This window comes from Protopterus annectens, chromosome 1.part1 (assembly GCF_019279795.1).
Source record: "Protopterus annectens isolate FY-2018-M chromosome 1.part1, PAN1.0, whole genome shotgun sequence".
Classification (NCBI taxonomy): domain Eukaryota; kingdom Metazoa; phylum Chordata; order Ceratodontiformes; family Protopteridae; genus Protopterus; species Protopterus annectens.
This window is the reverse complement of record NC_056726.1, coordinates 1,099,686,899-1,099,707,311: the sequence shown is the minus strand read 5'-3', so window position 1 is coordinate 1,099,707,311 and position 20,413 is coordinate 1,099,686,899. Positions and strand designations below refer to the sequence as shown.

The 20,413-nt window shown below is 42.3% G+C and overlaps 1 protein-coding gene across 1 annotated transcript in view; it reads left to right on the top strand.

Moving 5' to 3' along the window:
- Positions 1–20,413, top strand: part of LOC122815484 (extracellular calcium-sensing receptor-like) — a 157,874-nt gene that overhangs the window by 84,690 nt on the left and 52,771 nt on the right. The window contains exon 4 of the mRNA XM_044088017.1: positions 12,815–12,938. Within this exon, the coding sequence (XP_043943952.1) occupies positions 12,815–12,938 (124 nt within the window). The remainder of the gene's footprint in view (positions 1–12,814; positions 12,939–20,413) is intronic.

The window sequence follows — 20,413 nt, the reverse complement described above, 5'->3', positions numbered from 1 at the left end:
AGACTTATTTGTGGTCAGAATTATCCATGGATAAGGAGATGTGGGGGTGGGGTGCAGTCAGAAGTCAGATAAGTAAAGTCTGCCTCAAGAATATTATAGTGTCAAGCAGTACAGTTTGCCACAGCACACTGATGGTATTAACAAAGTCTAGGTGAAGCAGATTGCATAGTTTTATAGATATAGATCTCTCAATCAATGCTTTTGTAGCTGAACTCCCCTAGCAAGAAGGCATTTGGTTTAATATTAAATGCCTTCATGACGATAAGTTAATTTCCATGATCTTTGTGGGCATTGAGAAGTGATATGTAGCTAGCAGTTAAGTAACAGTTAGATTGGATCTCTCAAAGCTGTAGGTTATGATCCTGGGTAACCTGAAGTTAGGAAATAGTGTTTCTGACAAATATAGATATTTCCCGACAGCAAACATAGGGCATGAAGACATATAGGTGCGGAACATTAGTATAAAGGGAGTGCTGTCATTACACTGAAACTATTTCACAGTAAATATACAAATATGAATGCATCTGAGTTGAAGTGAGGCTTCAAGTCCTGGCATCTTTCTGTGCTACTTCTAGAAATGAGTGGTGCCACTGAGCTCTAGTTTATTATTTTGGGATGTCCTAAATGGAGTCTCAGACTAAAAAAAAGGAACTACGAGGGAAGCAAAGGCTTTAGCTAATTTGCAATAGGCCATTTATAAGGGATATAAGCCATCCTTGGTGAGCACATAGTGGACACCCTTAAAATGATGCCAAATATTTATGTAATTGTAAAAGCCAATCATCTTGTCTTAGTGTCTAAGCAACATTGTTGCTGAAGACAAGATACTACTCAGACTGGTGTATCTTTCCTGCGTCTCACACATGCATAGTAACTTTGTGTGTTAGTGTATATATCTGTGGGTGGACTGCCACAGTTCATTCACTCCTGCATGGACCACCACTAGGTTGTAATCATACTTGTCTAGTTTAAGGAACCTTAGGGCCCTTGTGACATCACAGATCCTTACATTGAAAAAGCAGATTACAGACATCCTATTCTTGTCCATTCTGGTGAATGTGGAGGGGGTATGCCTAACTATGGAGTCACTTATGACTAAAACATGTCCCCTGTGTGGCAGCAAATGTAGTGGGCCATCACTTATGAATAAAATGTGTCACCTGTGTGGCAGCAGGAATAGTGGTCCATCACTTATGACTATAACATCTCGCCTATGGGCAGCAGAAGTAGTGGGTCTTAAATTATGACTATAATATCTCACCTGTGTGACAGCAGATGTAATGGGTTATCACTTATGACTACAACATAATGCCTGTGTGGCAACAGATGTAGTCGGCTATAACTTATGACTATAACTCATCATGCCTGTGTGGTAGCTGGTGTAGTGGGCCATCACGTATGACTAAAACATCTCACCTGTAGGCAGCAGAAGCAGTACGCCATCACTCATGACTATAACATCTCATGGGTCGCAGCAGGTGTATGGTCCATCACTTATGACTATAACATCTCACCTGTGTGAAAGCAGACACAGTGGGCCATCAATTATGACTAAAACATCTCACCTGTTTGGCACCAGACATAGTGGGCCATCAGTTGTGACTAAAACATCTCACCTGCGGGCAACAGAAGTAGTGGGCCATCACTTATGACTATACCATCTCACCTGGGTGGCAGAAGGTGTAGTGGGCCATGAGTTATGACTATAACATCTTGCCTGTGTTGCAGCAGATGTAGTGGGCCATCAGTTCTAACTATAACATCATGCCTGTGTGGCAGCAAAAATAGTGGGCTATCACTAATGACTATAATATCTTTCCTGGGTGGCAGCAGACATAGTGGGCCATCACTCATGATTAAAACATCTCACCTGAGTGGCAGCTGATGCAGTGGGCCATCACTTATGACTAAAACATCTCACCTTTGAGGCAGCAGAAATAGTGGCCCATCACTTACTGTATGACTATAACATCTCACCTGTTTGGCAGCAGACATAGCAGGCCATCACTTATGACTATAACATCTTGCCTGTGTGGCAGCAGGTGCAGTGGGCCATCACTTATGACTAAACTAAATCACCTGTGTGGCAGCAGAAGTAGTAGGCTATCACTTATGACTAAGACATCTCACCTGTGTAGCAGCAGACATAATGGACTATTACTTATGACTATAACATCTCATCTGTGTGGCAGCAGAAGTAGTGAGCCATGAGTTATGACTATATGATCTCACATGTGTAATAGCAGACATAGTGGGCTATCATAACATCTTGCCTCTGTGACAGCAAGCATAGTGGTTCATCACTTATGACTAAAACATCTCACCTGTGTGGCAGTAGATGTAGTGGGCCGTCACTTATGACTAAAACATCCTGCCTGTGAGTCAGCAGATGTAGTGGGCCATCACTTATGAATAAAACATGTTACCTCTATGGCAGCAAATGCAGTGGCCGTCACTTATGAATATAACATCTGACCTGTGTGGCACCAGATGTAGGGGGCTATCACTTATGAATATAACATCTCGCCTGTGTAGCAGGAAATGTAGTGGGCCATCACTTATGACTGAAACATCTCCTCTGTGTGGTAGCAGACATAGTCAGCCATCACTTATGACTACAATATCTTGCCTGTGTGGCAGCAGATGTAGTGGGCTATCACTTATGACTAAAACATTTTGCCTGTGTGGTACCACACATAGTGGACTATCACTTATAATTAAAATATCTAACCTGTGTGGCACCAGACATAGTGGGCCATCACTCATGACTAAAACATCTCACCTGTGTGCCAGCAGACATAGTGGGCCATCACTTATGATTAAAACATCTCAACTGTGTGGCAGAAGACATAGTGGGCTATCACTTATGACTATAATATCTTGGCTGTGTGGTAGCAGAAGTAGTGGGCCCTCTCTTATGCTATAACATCATACCTGTGTGGCAGCAGACATAGTGGGCCATCACTTATGACTATAACATCTCACCTGGGAGGCAGCAGACATAGTAGGCCATCACTTATGACAAAAACATCTCACCTGCATTGCAGCAGATGTAGTGGACCATCACTTATGACTAAAACATCTCACCTGTGTGGCAGCAGAAGTAGTGGGCCATCACTTATGACTAAAACATCTTGTCTGTGTGGCACCAGACATAGTGGAACTCACTTATGACTATAATATCTTGCCTGGGTGGTAGCAGTAGTAGTGGGCCATCACCTTTGACTAAAACATCTCACCTGTGTGGCAGCAGACATAGTGGGCTGTCACTTATGACTAAAACATATCACCTGTGTGGCAGCAGATGTAGTGGGCCATCACTTATGACTAAAACATCTCATCTGTGTGGCAGTAGATGTAGCGCGCTGTCACTTATGACTAAAACATCTCACCTCTATGACAGCAAATGCAGTGGCTGTCACTTATGAATATAACATCTCACCTGTGTGGCACCAGATGTAGTGGCTATCACTTATGACTATAATTAATATCTCACCTGTGTGGCAGGATATGTAGTGGGCTATCACTTATGACTGAAACATCTCTCCTGTGTGGTAACAGATATAGTCAGCCATCACTTATGACTACAATATCTCACCTGTGTGGCGGCAGATGTACTGAGCTATCACTTATGACTAAAACATCTTGCCTGTGTGGTACCACATATAGTGGGCTATCACTTATAATTAAATATCTCACCTGTGTGGCACCAGACATAGTGGGCCATCACTTATGACTAAAACATCTCAACTGTGTGGCAGAAGACATAGTGGGCTATCACTTATGACTATAACATCTTGGCTGTGTGGTAGCAGGGGTCTACTTTAGAACACCGACACGCCAGTTCGCCGACACACAAACCACCGACACCAAACAACCGACAACACACAATAACGACAACGCAAAACACCGAACACCATTACACTGACACACTACACGTAAACAACACATTACTCTACATTACATATCCACTAGCCCTAACCCAAACCCTAACCCTAAGGTCCAACACTACCGCACACTTACCCTACCTGCACCCTAACCCTAACTCACTTAACCCACCCCTAACCCTCAGATCCGACACTACCGCACACTTACCCTACCTGCACCCTAACCCTAACTCACTTAACCCACCCCTAACCCTAAGGTCCGACACTACCGCACACTTACCCTACCTGCACCCTAACCCTAACTTACTTAACCCACCCTAAAACATAAACCCGTCACTAACACACACTTACATTACCCAAACCCTAACTCCGACACTACCGCACACTAACCTTTCACACACCCTAACCCTAAAATCCCTCACTATTGCACACTTACCTGTCCGCTCCCTAATCCTAAATCCCTCACTAGCGCATACTTACCAAGTCGCGCTTACACGTTCCCCTTGTCGGTCTTCCAGCTGTCGGGATTTCAGCATGTCAGTCAACTGCGTTGTCGGTCCTTTTGCGTTCCTCTTCTGCATGCCGGCGAACTGGCGTTTCGGTAATTTCAAGAGGATCCGGTAGCAGATGTAGTGGGCCATCACTTATGCTATAACATCATACTTGTATGGCAGCAGACATAGTGGGCCATCACTTATGACTAAAACATCTCACCTGTGTGACAGCAGAAGTAGTGGGCCATCACCTATGACTAAAACATCTCACCTGTGTGGCAGCAGATGCAATGGGCCATCACTTATGACTAAAACATCTCACCTTTGTGGCAGCAGAAGTAGTGGGCTATCACTTATGACTAAAACATCTTGTCTGTGTGGCACCAGATGTAGTGGGCCATCACTTATGATAATAATATCTCACCTGGGTGGCAGCAGGTGTAGTGGGCCATCATCTATGACTAAAACATCTCACCTGTGTGACAGCAGATGTAGTGGGCTGTCACTTATGACTAAAACATCTCACCTGTGTGGCTGCAGACATTGTGGGCTTTCACTTATGACTATAACATCTCACCTGTGTGACAGAAGACATAGTGAGCCATCACTTATGACTAAAACATCTCACCTGTGTGGCAGCAGACGTAGTGGGCTGTCACTTATGACTAAGACATGTCACCTGTGTGGCAGCAGACATAGTGGGCTGTCACTTATGAACTAAAACATCTCACCTGAGTGGCAGCAGATGCAGTGGGCCATTACTTATAGGTTCATAGCTGTGTACTAGGCTAATGGCCCTGGAGCCTTTACAAGCCTAGCCCATAGGATTACCCTGGCATCGTGCCACCTGACCTTAGTTAATAGTACCTCTGTTGAGTAGGGCCACTGGAGTGATCCCGGGGTGAATTTTCTATTTCCCATCCACTCATCAATATTTCTCTTGAAGTGGGCCAGTGAGGTGCTCTGTTTGACATGTACGGGAAGTGTATTCCATAGCATGGGCAGTCTCTGGGTTATGAACCTGTCCCTCCAGCATGTTCTGTTGATTGTGGTAATGAGGTTGGGGTCTCTGGAGGATGTGGTGTGGAGGGATTGGGATTTCTTTAGATGTAGCATTTCTAGCAGAGCTGGGTCAGACATAGCTTTATAAGTCAAGTAGAGATCGCCTCTAAGTAGGTGATATGAGACAGAAAATAGCTGGAGTGTTTAAGGCCTAGGATCCTCTTTGTGAGGTACTTTTGTGGCCTCTCCAGTTGTTACAGGTGTCTAGTGAGGTACATGCCAGATGGGGCATTGTACTCGATGACTGGCCTAATGAAGGAAGAGCAGAGGGAGACAATGACCTATTTCTTCCTGGATGGAAAACCCTTAGTAATGAGATGTGCCACATAGAAGGACTTTCTGACCACAGTGGCAGTGTGGTGGTCAAAAGAGAGGTTGCTATCAACCTGTGTTCCCAGATCTCTTATAATACCTTCTGTGTTCAGTAGACTACCATTGATGCATTAGTTCATGGGAACTTGTTTTTTCTCAAAGGGGATGATGACACACTTTTTGGCATTGAGCTTAAGGCCATGGATCTGACAGCAGTCATTGATCTCAGTGAGGCCTTTCACTTTCTCAGTGAGACTTATGCACAAAACATCTCACCTGTGTAGGAGCATGTGCAGTGGGCCATCACTTATGACTGAAACATTTTGCCTGTGTGGCAGCAGATGTACTGGACCATCACTTACGACTAAAATATCTTGCCTGGGTAGCAGCACATGCAGTGGGCCATCATATATGACTAAAACATCTCACCTGTGTTCCAATAGAAGGAGTGTGCTGTCACTTATGACTAAAATATCTTGCCAGTGGGCAGCAGAAGTAGTGGGGCATCACTTATGACTAAAGCATCTCATTTATGTGGCAGCAGACATAGTTGGCCATCACGTATGACTTAAACATCTCACCTGTGTGGCAGCAGATGGAGTGGGCTGTCACTTATGACCATAATATCTCACCTGTGTAGCAGAAGATGTAGTGGACTGTCACTTATGACTATAACATCTCACCTGTGTGACAGCAGACATAGTGGGCTATCACTTATGCTATAACATGTTGCCTGTGTGTTGCAGCAGGCATAGTGGGCCATCAGTTATGAGTGAAACATCTCACCTGTGTGACAGCAGACATAGTAGGCTATCGATTATGGCTATAACATCCCCCCTGTTTGGAAGCAAATGTAATGGGCCATCACTTGTGGCTATAACATCATGCCTGTGTGGTAGCAGACATAGTGGGTCATCCCTTATATGTAAAACATCTCACCTGCGTGGCAGCAGATACAGTAGGCCATCACTTATGAATAAAACATCTTGCCTGTGTGGCAGCAGATGTAGTGGGCCATATGGGCTCAAGTTTTCTTTCCTCGTGATGTGTGGGTGACCTATTTGGATATGTGGGATGTGCAAGTGAAGAAGGAGTAGGCATTACCTTGTGTGATGGAGGCCAGATGTGATCGGTATGGTAGATTGTCATGTCATGCCTACTGATAAGGCTGATGCAGGAGGCTTTTATTCATTTTTTTTACATATTTACATCTCTTGCACATTATACTTTCACTTGGTAGAAGCAGTGAGTAGCTGATAACCACAAGGCAGCTGCAACACTGCCTTAAAACATCTAGTGTGGTCAGACTGGCTACAAATGTGGTGACAGCGGACCATTGAGCCATGTTGCCAGACACAGACTGGAAGACTATGTCATAGTTTTCAGGTGTTAGAGGGACACTATTAAAGTAAACTCTGAAGATTTATGTCTGAAGTGTTTAGGGTGATGCTATGAGGTTAAGGTAGGTGGTAGATAATCTAGCTGTACTTAGGAAAAAGATACAATTAAGTTACATCGTATAAAGTAATGGCAATTTCATAGAAGAACTTTTTATAGTTAAATGTTCCAGTTATACACATTCTTTATTCCTCGTACTACACTGGTGGTGTGCACAACACAATACTGAACACGCAAACACAATTCTGAACAATTGTTAAGCATTTAGCTCTATATCTTTAGTTTATGCCACATAATGAACATTAACATTGAACTGCTTAATACCATAGAAATTAATTTTAGGATCAGAGATGTCTAGCAATGAATGCAATAGCAAGGGTCATTTACCTCAGAAAAATTACGAGTTCTTAGGACAGAATTTTATACAGCTAATTTATGGGGTTATTAGTATTAACACAATTCAGAATGATTGCACATAACAAAGAAGTCTCTAAGGTAACCATTTGAAATGTCATATCCTGGAGACTGAAAGGCTGAAAAATGGACTTATGTATTAAGTCCAAGATTGCCATTTCCCAGAATATTCCGATTTCTCTGAGGTATGGCGATCTGAGTATTGGTATACATAAGCTTGTAAGGGGAAGGGAGAATTACTTCTCTCCTGCAAAAAAAGAAGTTTAAAGGAGAACAGTGGTTTTTCAGATTTACTTTCCTTGGGGTTTAGGACTTTTTCTTTTTTTAGATTGTCAGAACTTGTTTTTCTGAGTGCCAACTTTTCAGTAGGAAGACAGTCACGACCATACTTATTTTAAAGGTACATTCATATTTCAAAGCCTGATTTACTGCTACACTAGAGGTCCCTATTTTTTAAGGCATGTCCTTATTTTCAGGCTTGATTTACTCCTTCACATAATTGTCTAAATACCACTTGTGAAGACTGGAGGAAGATGGGCAAAGGCTGCCAGCCTAGTCAAATAGAATTTGATACATAATTCTATCAATTGTATAAATAAATGTAAACTACAGGCTTGTGTTTTTAAATGAAAGAAAACACTGTAAAATGTGAACTTCAAGATTGTTGCAACATTGCCATCTGCTGTAAGGAAAACCAAGCCATGCTTTTCAAATGTGTCTTGAAGTTGAAAAGATCTTATGAATCTCTTTGATGTTTTACAAGTCAGCTTCTGTGAGTCTGGATGAAGGTTTCAGGCCCATTGTTTTATGTTTAAAGTTGAGGGCCAGAATTTACATATGGAAGGTGCTTTATTGCTCTGGTTTCTGCTAGAGTGTATATGTGAAATGCCTTTTATTGTTGTAGTTTCCTGAGCAGGTGTTAGCTTGCTAAATAATGCAGTTTGTTTGCCTGGGAACTTCAGACCAAGTGTCAACATGATGTAATTTGGGAGGGCCTTAGAGAGCTGTTGGTTAGTGTTTAAATAATATTGTTGAGTGAGAGACCAGAGAGCATTTTGATCTTGGACATCTAACCCAGCACTGCTTATGCTTTATGTATGTAAGTAGGATTATAGCACTGTGATTTCTCTTATGAATAGTTAAACTTAGAAGAAAGTTAGACTAAGTATTTTTCTTTGAAATCAGATCTTTCCTACGATTTTGTTTTAAGTTTCTGTGTGATCTCTGAACTTGAGTAGCATTATACTGTAGTAGTTTTGTCTTGTTTTTTAATTATTTATTATTAAATATTTTAAAACCTTTAACTGTGGCTGGTTTATGTAGAGATAATTTAACCTCAAAGTAAATTACGTATTTACAGATTTTACTGTCTAAGTCACTTCAAATTAAGCCTTGACTGTTAGCCATACTACCTTTGGATTATAATATTGCACAATAATAATTGGACACCCTTTTAAGGGCCTTTTAGTAGCTGATAATTATTAGCTGGGTGGTGGCAGGAATTACTACTGTATGGTCTGGGTAATAGGGGCACAGCTGGAGAACCTGTGTCAGCCTTTTCCCAGGAGGGTCTGTGTGGTTGTATAACCTCTTCTCAAAGTGTGTGTGTGTTGTGTCAGCTACTTGGGCAGGGACACGAAGCACTAGTTGGACAGAGAGGGTATTGGAGGTTTTAGCTTGCCCAGCTAGGCTGAGACCTGGACTCTATAGCTGTGCCAGTAGGGAGTCTTATTGGGGACCTGGTGAGTAAGGGAGCAACCATCCCCAGACTGACTGTGATCTCTGTGTGTACTTAAGGGAAATTGTACTTTACTGTGTGTATTAGTTATCCTTTCCTCTTCTTGGAGTCACCCTCTCTGGTGTCAGTGGTGAGAATTGAGGCTCCTTGATTGCTGGGCCAGGGCATGGGCGTCACACCACTCATGACATGTGATTTTTGAGGCTGTCTATTACACAGAAAATGCATGTATGGAAATACTCCACAGGCACCAATGAAGGAAGCTTCAAGTAAAAAAATGTTAAAATGTATTAGTACATAAAAAGTTAAGCACTATTATGCTATTTCATTCAATGGACTTTAAATTGAGAAAGAGGACACAAATCTTACATCTGTCTTTTTTCAGAAGCCAAGATAAATGGCCTTGTTCATAGATAGGTACTAGGCTAGCTGCTCTTGCGGACCATTTTAAACCTAACCAATTTCTCCTTCATTTGTAAGAATCAAACCCTGCACCCTTGAGGTAAGCACCTTAACCATTGTAACATTTTGCAACATATTTCATTAAAGTCTACAGATTTTATACTGTCTGTAATAATGTACTTATATTTCCATCATATTTGTCACCTTCTGTTTTATAAAAATGTGTTTCTGAGTAGTAACCTGCATTTCCACCATAAACAGGAAGAGTTTTGCCCTATCTGGTATTCAAATGTTATGCTAATTAGGTGTGCAGATTTATTTATCTAGATGTTCATACTAGGGCCTTTGTTCTTATTTTCAATATTTCTATGTTAGGAGGAATGCTAGATATAATAACTTAATCCTGTAAGGTAAAGGAGGCATTAAGCAGAAACAGTGAACTGGACAGAACTGTATCTACCAGAGCAATCTCTAAGCAATGGTGTTTAAATAATATAGTCTACTAAAAGACAGTATACTGTACACTACATGAATTACAGCAACATTTCAGTTTAACACAATGCTTGGCTGCACACTCAGTAAGAGTAGGAGAGAAGCAATGTACTGCATGTGGCATAAACTTTGAGCAACAGGAGGCACATAAGCAAGGTTAGCTGGGAATGGTGAACAGTGCTGTTTCTCCCCTTGTATACTACATGGGTAATAATACTACACATCTCACAGTGACAAAGACAGCTTAGAATCAAAGTCCATCACCAGAAACAAAACATCAGCACTAATCTCAAACTGGTCTCTGAGAAGCAGATTGCTGGCTCCTTGGTGATTATTGCAGGAACACACAGCTTGGAATGAATATCCCTTTACTCTTTCTGTCAACAGGAATTAAACATCAGCACCAGTGTTGTGCAGCAGTAGCATTGCTGCCTCACAAGAAGAGGTTCTCCCGTTTGATTCTCGGCTGGAGTGTGGGGAGTGCCTTGTTTGTGGAGTCTACATGTCCTCCCCATGATTGGGTGGGCATTCGAAAGACATGAGTAAATAGGCATGCCTTCGATGAAGGTTGAACGTCGAGTTGGCACCTCGACATTCGTGAAAATCTACTGCCAATCATTAGCGGACCGGAGTTCCGCTGTGGTGACCCCTAACCGAGAAAAGCTGAAAGACAACAACTAGTCTCAAACTGGTGCCTGAGAAGCAGATCACAGGTTCTTTGATTATTACAGTGACATACCGCTTGGAAGTAATGCCTGTCACCAGGAATAAAACATCAGCACTAATCTTATACTGGTGCTTGAGAAGCAGATTGTAGGCTCTTGGGTGATTTGCAGTCTTGTTCCAGATACAGTGGGGATCTGTAGATTTGCTGCAGCCGTCTGCTGGTACATCTCATCAGTAGTACATACAGCAGCTGAGCACTAAAGAGTTCCAAGCTTCTCAAAGTCCAGATTTTAAAATGGCGAAGTTTCTATCAAAGTGACGGCAAAAGCAAGCAGGGTAGGTTTTCACACCCTACCCAATCACAGACAGTCAGGAGTCAATGTCACTTGTCAAGTTGAAGTGTAGTAGCAGGGGCCAGTTAGTAAGATTTTTTTTTTTTTCAGGACGTGATTGGCCTGTCTTAAATACTTATTTCTAGTAGTTCCTGGAGTTGTTTAGTGTAGCACATTATTTAAAAAAATATATATTTCTTAATGTCTGCAGAAGAAGAACCCTTTAGGAAGACAAATCATTCTTTCAGGGTTTGTGATGCACTGGATCTCTAGTGTGGTCAGACTTCAGCTCATTCTGATTGGGGAGAAGAATTATTTTGTTTGCCAAGCACTTGAAAGAGTTTTTTTAGTGGTCATAAGAAAGAGCTGATCTTGAAGATTAGTTAATAAACGGGTTTATCAGGAAGATGAAACTGATGCGGTAGTCTGTGGACCAGTAGTGCAGTAATACAAGCATGAGTGAAAATTAGTTGGTTGGAATCATTTGCTTTCTAGATTAAAAACATTAAAGGGTACACAGGTATTTGGATTTATGCAGAAAGGCTGTAAAGGTTATTGGGGCCTGCCCACTTAAGAATTGGGAGTCGTGGTGTGTTACTACGCTCTGGATATGTTTTGGGGGATGCTGGTGAACAGTAGACTAAAGAAAGACTTGTTTCATGAGGCATTGCTCAATGTAGTAGATTCACTGATCATTTGGACTTGGCCCAAGTCAATGCAAGGTATTAGGGATGCAATCACTGCTCTAAGGAAAGAATGGGTTGGGAGGGTGGCCTAATGGTTAAAGTGTTTGCCTTACAAACACAAGGTGCAGGGTTTGAGTCTCACAAGGGATAATTGGCTAGGCTTAAAAAGGCTCACAAGAGCAGTTAGCTTAGTACTAATCTATGAATATCACTGGTGTCCTCCCTTTCCATTAAAGAAAGAAGTCTGTTGGCTACCTGGTGTTATATTTTCATGTCTGTTTGTATAGGTGAAAGAAAATATGCATTTTGCTTTGTTTTAAGGGTCTATATTAAATCATCGAATGCTTAGAAAAACAAACGATGATTTATCGACCCCATGTAAGTGAAAGCTTACAAACTAGAACACTTAGAACAGAATCGCTGTTCCAGAAAAATATATATACACTTAAAACATAACATAAAGTTAGGGAAAGAATTTGCTTATATGCCGCTTCGTCATTTTGCCTTTTCATCTTTTCAAGTGTGACCAAGACGTATTTGAAAGAATGCATCTTTGGTCATCTAATAGGAACCCTTTGTTGGGTCTATATTAAATCATCAAACGCTTAGAAAAGCAAACAATTTATCAACCCCATTTAAGCAAAAGCTTATTATGTCATCTGAATCAGAAAAAAAAATGTCTACCTTCCACTAACTTTGCTAACATTAATTGTTTTAGCAAAATATACTCTACAGATTCTGGGCAGGTTCTTCAGATCCACATATTTGGTCAAATATCACGTCTGGTTAGGTTGTGTAAAGATTTTTTTCTGATCTAAGCCACTTATCTCCATAATAGAAAATGATAAATTTAAATGGTTTCTGTTTTGTAAAGCTGCCTTTCCTCTGTGTCTGGCTTGTTACAATATATTTGTTTTTCTTTCTGTTACAGGCACCCCGCTCCAAATGCAGTGAGTCCTGCTCATTAGGACAAAGAAAAGTCATTCGGCAGGGTCGGCCAGTTTGCTGCTATGAATGTGTATCATGTTCAGAAGGAGAGATTTCAAATGAAACTGGTAAGTGTTATTGTGTGATTATCACTTACATATTAAAAACTCATCAGTATCTGCGAAGACGCAAAGTCTTAACTGGAAGGAGGATGCATGACACAGGAATATGGGATCCTCTAAATAAAAATATCATAGAAAACATGATGTGGGGATATGGGATATTATAAATAAATATTATTTTCTTAGAGAAACAGTTTCAATGGAGTTTCACTAGATTCTCATGATTTTATTGCTACAACTATGGTGATGGCAAATTAATACTATTTGAAGATACAGAAGTCCAAGCTTCTAACACATTTAAGCCTTGGTCAAATGACTACAAGAACACTCAGATTTTGAAAGGCAGTCACACATTTCACAGAATTACTGTTTTTCTTCTGAGTAAAACTCCCATAAATCCATGTAGGTATGAGCCTTTTGAACCTCCTATTAAATAACTGAAAGGATGTTGCACCCCAAGGTAATGGGAATCCCCATACAATGACCTCATTCAACAAATATGCACTTTTCCAGTTTTGTTTTACTGGACATTTTACTGCTGCAGAACTCAGCTACACTCTTCTGTATCTGCTGCTGCAAAAGTCTTTACAAGTCCATTATTTAGGATGAAATCATAGAAGAGGATTTATGCTACTGAAGAAGTGATGAAGGTTATAAAAATATGCGGACAAAAAAAAGAAGTTATGTACTCACCATAAAATTCCATGTTTGTTGTCCAGTATCTCGCCTTCATTCTTGCTGGTTGGGTTCGGAGATGAATATCGGCTCTAACTTGGCCGTATACCAAAGCTCAAGGGCTTCTACTGGCTCGAGGCTATAATCTGTCCCAATGTCCTTAGTGGCTGTTCCCCAGATCTTGTTTGAGGGAGAGAGCTCCGTATGATATGATTAACGTACAGAAATAGAAAATATATGAAATATATTGGTCATAAAGGTAAAAGGAAGGCAAGATGGGAATAAGACCATATTTGCCAATTGTAAAAATTCCTCTAGATCCTCCAGGAGGGGGATGGCTGGGTGTGGCGCAAGAATGAAGACGAGATACTGGACAACAAAAATGGAACGTTATGGTGAGTACATAACATCTTTATGTTATGTTGTCCTATCTCGCCTTCATTCTTGCTGGTTGAGACAGAGTCCTCAGCACCTTTCTCTTGGGTGGCTCAAGGGAATAACCTCTGCAGGACAGTGGAACCAAAGGAGGCTACATCTACTTTGTAATGAAAGATAAAGGTGTGCGGATTGACCCATGTAGCAGCAGCACAAACTGAATCCAATGGAAGTCTGGATTGAAAGGCAGTGGAAGTGGACACGGCTCTAGTTGAATGTCCTTTCACTTTACCTGGCGGTTCTTTATCATGAGAGTGATAAGCATATTTAATAGTCACTAAGCCATTTGGACAAAGTAACTTTTGAGACTGCCTGGCCTATTTTTGTTTCTGAATAGGACACAAACAATTGATCTGATTTCCTGAAATCTTTCGTACTGTGTAAATAAAAGCACAGTTGTCTATATACATCCAATTGGTGAAGCTTATACTCTGCCTTGCTACTATAATTAGGGGAAAAAAACACAGGCAATTCTATAGATTGGTTTAAATTTGTTTCAGAACAGACTTATGGTAAGAAGGAGGGATTTGTTATGAGGGAAACTCTATTGTTGTGGAAGATCAAATAGGGAGGATGGATGGATAAGGCCTGCAACTCTGAAACACTCTTAGCTGAGGTAACTGCTGTTAGAAAGAGAGTTTTCCAGGATAAACATTTTAAAGAGCAAGAGGATGCTGGTTTGAAGGGGGAAGAATCAACACTGATAACAGTAAATTTAAATCACATGGGGGAGGAGGTTCACATACAGGAGGTCTTCACAGGAAAGTACCCCTGAGGAAGGCCTTGAATAACTTGTGGGACATTACATTGGATCCGTATTCCCCCACATGATAATTAGATATAGCAGCTAGCTGAACTTGAATAGTGGTTGCCACTGCTCCTTGATTAGAAATTTCTGTCAGGAATTCCAAAATTGCAGGTATAGAGGCTGTAAAGGGATCAATGTGTTCTTTTTGTCCGCCCAACAAGAAAACCTCTTCCATTTGCTTGCATAAAGTTTCCTAGTTGTCGTTTTGTGCAAGGAGACCAAAAAGTGGTGTACTGCAGGGGATAATTCTGGAAGCCTGGCTAAGATTGGAAGTGGAGAAACCAAGCTGTCAGCTTGAGGTTCTGAAGGGCAGGATGGAGCGTTCTTGACTGATGCGTCAGAAGATCTGGCACTGGCTCCAGGATCCATAGGTCCTCCTGAAGGTGGGGCCAAAGGAAAGGGAACCAAATCTGACGAGGCCAGTATGGAGCAATGAGGATTAATCTGTGACTTAATGACTTGGCTTTCTGAATAACATTTGGAATCAAAGGAAATGGGGGAAAGCATAAAGACGTCCAGGGGGCCAATCATGGATGAGTGCATCCCTTGATGACACTCCCAGAGGGGAAATGAGGGCAAAGTAGTTGCTGCATTTGGCATTGAAGGGAGTGGCAAAAAGGTCGCAGCAAGGCTGGCCCCATTTGCGAAAAATTTGATTCACAACTTCCTGATTCAGGGACCACTTGTGAGGCATGAAAATAGCTCTGCTTAGCCTGTCTGCTATGACGTTGGATTTCCCCGGGATGTGCGTTGTCATCAGAAAGCATTGAGAATATATCTCCCATTGCCAAACTCTCTGGGCCTCTCGACATAGGGGATAGGATCTGTTTCCCCCCTGTTTGTTGATGTACCATACCACTGACATATTGTCTGTCTGAATTGCAATAGTCCCCGTGGGAAGAGAGTTCTGAAGTGCTTGCAGCGCCAGAATCACTGCCCTCATCTCCAGGACATTGATGTGCAAATGGTACTCATGACATTTCCAAGCCCCTTGGACCATTTGTCCCAGATAAGGCCCCCCCCCACCCTATCTGGGATGGGTCCGTGGTTACTGTAGCAACAGGTCGGGGAAGTACAAACGGTCTGCCCATTGTTACCTGAGTGGACTGGATCCACCAAAGCAGGTCCCTCTTGCAGGAGTCTGTAATGAGAATCTCGTGAGACATGAGTAACTCATCTATGGACCACTGAGCGAAGATTAGCTACTGTAATATTCGTATGTGAAGTCATGCCAAGGGAACTAGTTTTATTGCCGCTGCCATAGAGCCTAGGACTTTGAGGACAAATCTTGCCTGTACTTTTTTCTTGTTGAGCAAGATAATCACTTGATTGCATAATGTTTGAATCCTTTCTTGAGGCAGTTTTGCTAACATGTCATTTGTGTTTAAATCTGCACCTATAAAGGTAATACGCAGTGATGGCAACAAGGAAGATTTTTCTGCATTTATTGTAATGCCTAGTTTTGAGAATAGATGGATGGTGTAGTCCTTGGCTTTGATTAGTAGCTGCTTGGTGGTGGCAGTTAGAAGCCAGTCATCTAAGTTTGGAAACACCTGGAATCCTTGACGTCTCAGATAAGCTGTGACTACTGCCATGCATTTGGTAAACACTCTGGGGTCTGTGGTGAGTCCAAAGGGCAGAGATCTGAACTGATAATAACTGGCTCCCATCCAGAAATGTAGAAATCTTCTGGAGCGCCTGTCCATCTTTATGTGGTAGTATACTTCCTGAAGATCTACCGAGCACATCCAATTGTCTTGATCCAGAAATGGGAGTATAGACTGCAGTGTTACCATCCGAAACTTTGACTTCTTCACCGACTTGTTTAGTCTGCTGAGATCCAATATGTGTCTCCAGTCCCGTTTTATTTGGAACTAAAAAGAACCTTGAGTAAATTCCGGTTCCTAGCTGATCTGCAGGGACTTCTTGGATGACTCTTTTTTTTCTAGCAACATTTGAATTTCTAGTGTTGCTTGATCCCTTTGATGGGGTGGAATGTCTGGGATAAACTTTGATGGACGAGGCAAACAGTGAAAGGAAATGTTGTAACCCCTGGATATAACGGACTGTACCCATTTGTCTTGAGTCAAATTCAGCAAGGCTTCTGGGTACAGTGATAGCCTCCCCCCGACTGCCTCCGGAGGCGGACAGTCAGGCTTCCTTTCAGGAGCATTTGAAGGGCTGATCTGAGAAAGTATCTCTGTTGCCCTGGTTCTGCAGAACCCCTCTGCCACATGGATGGCATCTTCCATTCTTATTTCCCCCTCTGCCCCTGGGGGAATGATCACCACAAGTGTCAGATAAAGATCCTTTGGACTTTCTGAATCACATCTTTCCACTTTTCTGACATTTATAGTAGGGTCTGGTCGGGGCGGAAAAACAGACTCTGACGGCAGATAGAGTCATACCATCTTGTTGGCTTCTGGTGACAGTCTCTTTGACTTTCACCCCAAACATCAAAGCAGGCGTCAATGAAGGAAGATCTGAAGGGTTTGGCAAATTTGCAAAGGCACATCCAGGAATGTCTCCAAAGAGCTATTCCTGTGCCTGCTGCCCTGTTCACTCCATCAACTGCATCGGAAATGAGGCACATGGAGAAGTTAGTCATGGAGGTTAAGGTTGCAAGCTGAGAATTAATCTTATCTGATAAATCCTGGGCTGTAGTACCTTGTAGGGTATCTCCCAGCTCTTTTAGGAGATCCTTTGGAAGTCAGGTGAAATGTGATAAATAATTCAGTGACTGCAAGGTAACAGCCACTGAAGAGAAAGTACGCCTCCCATACCTGTCCATCGTGAGAGACTCCTTATTCAGTGGATGGACAGATGCAGAAGTTTCAGCTAACTCCTTCTTTGTGGCTGCAGCCACAACCATTGCATCTACTGGAACTCCCTTACTGTCTGTCCTCTGGGGCCATAATAAATTTATTTGGCCTCCGCGGAATGGGGTCCACTAATTCTGGAGAGTCCCACACCTTCCAACTCACTACACCCAGGAGAGGGTTGAAAGGTGGAGACACCCAAAAGGTGGACGGGCAAGAGCCAAATGCCTCCAGGTATACCGACTCATCTTCAAAGGGGAAAGGGACTTCCAGCCACCTCTCTCCTTAAAGATCTCCAGGATGTCTGAAAAAGAGACATCCTCAGAGGGCGATCGTGGGTACCCTTCTGAATCCTCCAAGTCAGTATCAGATGTGACAGACTCAGGGGAGTCTATGTGCTTCCTCTTACACTGTCTCTTCTGAGGGACCTCCTCAGGGGAATGTTCCGGGAAGGTATCAGAAGAGGAGGTCCCACCCATTGGGGTTTCCTGGGGTACTGACTCTCTACTCTGGGGGTGATGGAGGGATGATGAAGAGGTGGACACCAGCCCTTTTTGGGGAAGAGAGGCTGGAGCCGAAGGTGGACCGGACTCAGTGGAGACCACACTCTGCATCACCTCAAAGGCACCTCGATCCTGGGCCGACAGAGATTCCAGTCATGAGGGGCCAGGAGATCTCTCTGGCACCGAGGAGGGTGGCGCTGAGGCTGATGTGGGAGCCGAACTCACCAGAGCTGAAGCACCGAGTGGGAGAGTCAATTCTGACATGGGTCTGACTCGACTCTCCCCAGTGAGCCGACCAGGGAGTGTTGACCCCCAGTTCCCATGATGGAAGACAACATCAATGAGATCGGAGCAGACATTGAAGCCATACTGGCTCCACTGGATCCAGCACGACTTCCATACTCTCTGGCTCCAAACTCATCTGAGTCAGAGGAGGAATCAGCATTATCTGAGGTACAGTTGTTGGCTCCATGATCTGATAGGCTGGGCTCGAGAGAATTTCTGCTAGATTCCGGGTCCGGAGCAATCTCTTCATGACCCACTCCACATCATCGTCTGATAATCTGGAGGATCAAGAGGAATGTCTTGATGATTTGTGGCTACCTGCCACAGACTGTAACAAAGGAGATTGCAGCACCAAATGAACAGGTTCCAAGGATGGTGACTGACTCCTTTTTCAGCTCTGCAAGGGTTTTGAGGAGACAGATGGAACTGAGGGAGGACCAGATTTGTTGGAACAGATAACTTTCTAATCCGAGGATGCTGTATCTTTGAAACTGCTTGATAGCTCCGACAGAGGAGCCGACGAAGCAGCCTTTTTAGACTTATCCAGTTTTGAGGTCTGATTACCTTCTTCAACTTTCAACAAGCCCCTTAAAATGAGATTATTTTTTCTCTCCTGTACTCCCTTGCACTGAAGCTATGACAAATGGAGCAGGAGTCTTGGAGATGGACTGGTCCTAGACAGTAGACACAACGTGTGTGTCCATCTGTTATAGACATTTTCTGAGTGCATGAATTGTACTTTTTAAATCCAGATTATTTGTGCTCCTTAACAGATTCTTCAGACGTATTTAGCTGTGAAAAAACTAACACAACAGTAAATTTTAACTTCTATAAAATGTAGAATCAAGATAGAAAAGTTTTTTTTTTTTTTATATACACGAAAAAATGGAAAGGAAAGAAAGTGAAAGAATTCTCTGAGTGAAATGGATTCTTTAACTAGATACGGGGAAGAGAGAAAAACAAGGCCCAAAAGGACAGCCGCAAGGAAAATATAGCCAAGAATAATACAATCACACCAAAAGGCACTATACTATAACCGGGAAAGGTAAACTAAGAAGAAGCAGTAAGTTTTAGGAGAACTTATCCAGAAACAGAGTATAAGACTAAATTTTACTAGCCTGAGCCAGTGAAGACAATCCCGAAGCTTCAAGCGGCAAACGAGATCTGGGGAAGAGCCGCTAAGTACCACGGGATAGGTTATAGCCTCGAGCCAGTAGTAGCTCTCGAGGTTTGGTATACGGCCGAGTCGGAGCCGAGATTCAGCTCCAAACCCAACCAGCAAGAATGAAGGTGAGATAGGACAACATAACGTCATCAGTAATTTGAAGAACAGCTATGATTAATTATAAGACATAATTCTAATGTTCCCACTACCTAGACTGAATCTGAACTCAGCATACAGAAGCCAGTTTTATGGTGGTAAGCAGCACATTTTATCGATATCAGTTATGTTTACGGATATCAGTTGGGTATGACTAAAAGAAAAGAAAAGAAAAAGAAAAAGTCATGTACATTCAGCATTGCCATTTAGCTGAAACACCGGATAGCCTTAAAGAGTAATTTGCATATATCCCATCTTGCCTCTGATACAAGAGGTTTTAAGATATCACACAGTTGTAAGTCTAGCTTTGCTGGATTTTTATATTTGTATTTTTTAACCAATTTGTTTTCTTGTGTGACCTAATTACTCATTGTTTTATTAATATCAGTACCTTAGAAAAAATGCTAGGCTTAAAATATTCCCTTGTTTCGTTAGTCTAGTAATCACACATGAATGTATGAACCTATAAACCCTCTTACCCAGGGCAGCAATGTAACAATAATTATTTTTTGTCATCATTACCTGTTTCTAGGTTTGCGTTCATTATACTATTTTCCTTGCATGCTAGTATGCCAGTCTCTTCTCCGAGCTCAGCAGATCATGTGTTCATGTCTTCAGCTTGGTCATAGGTTGTA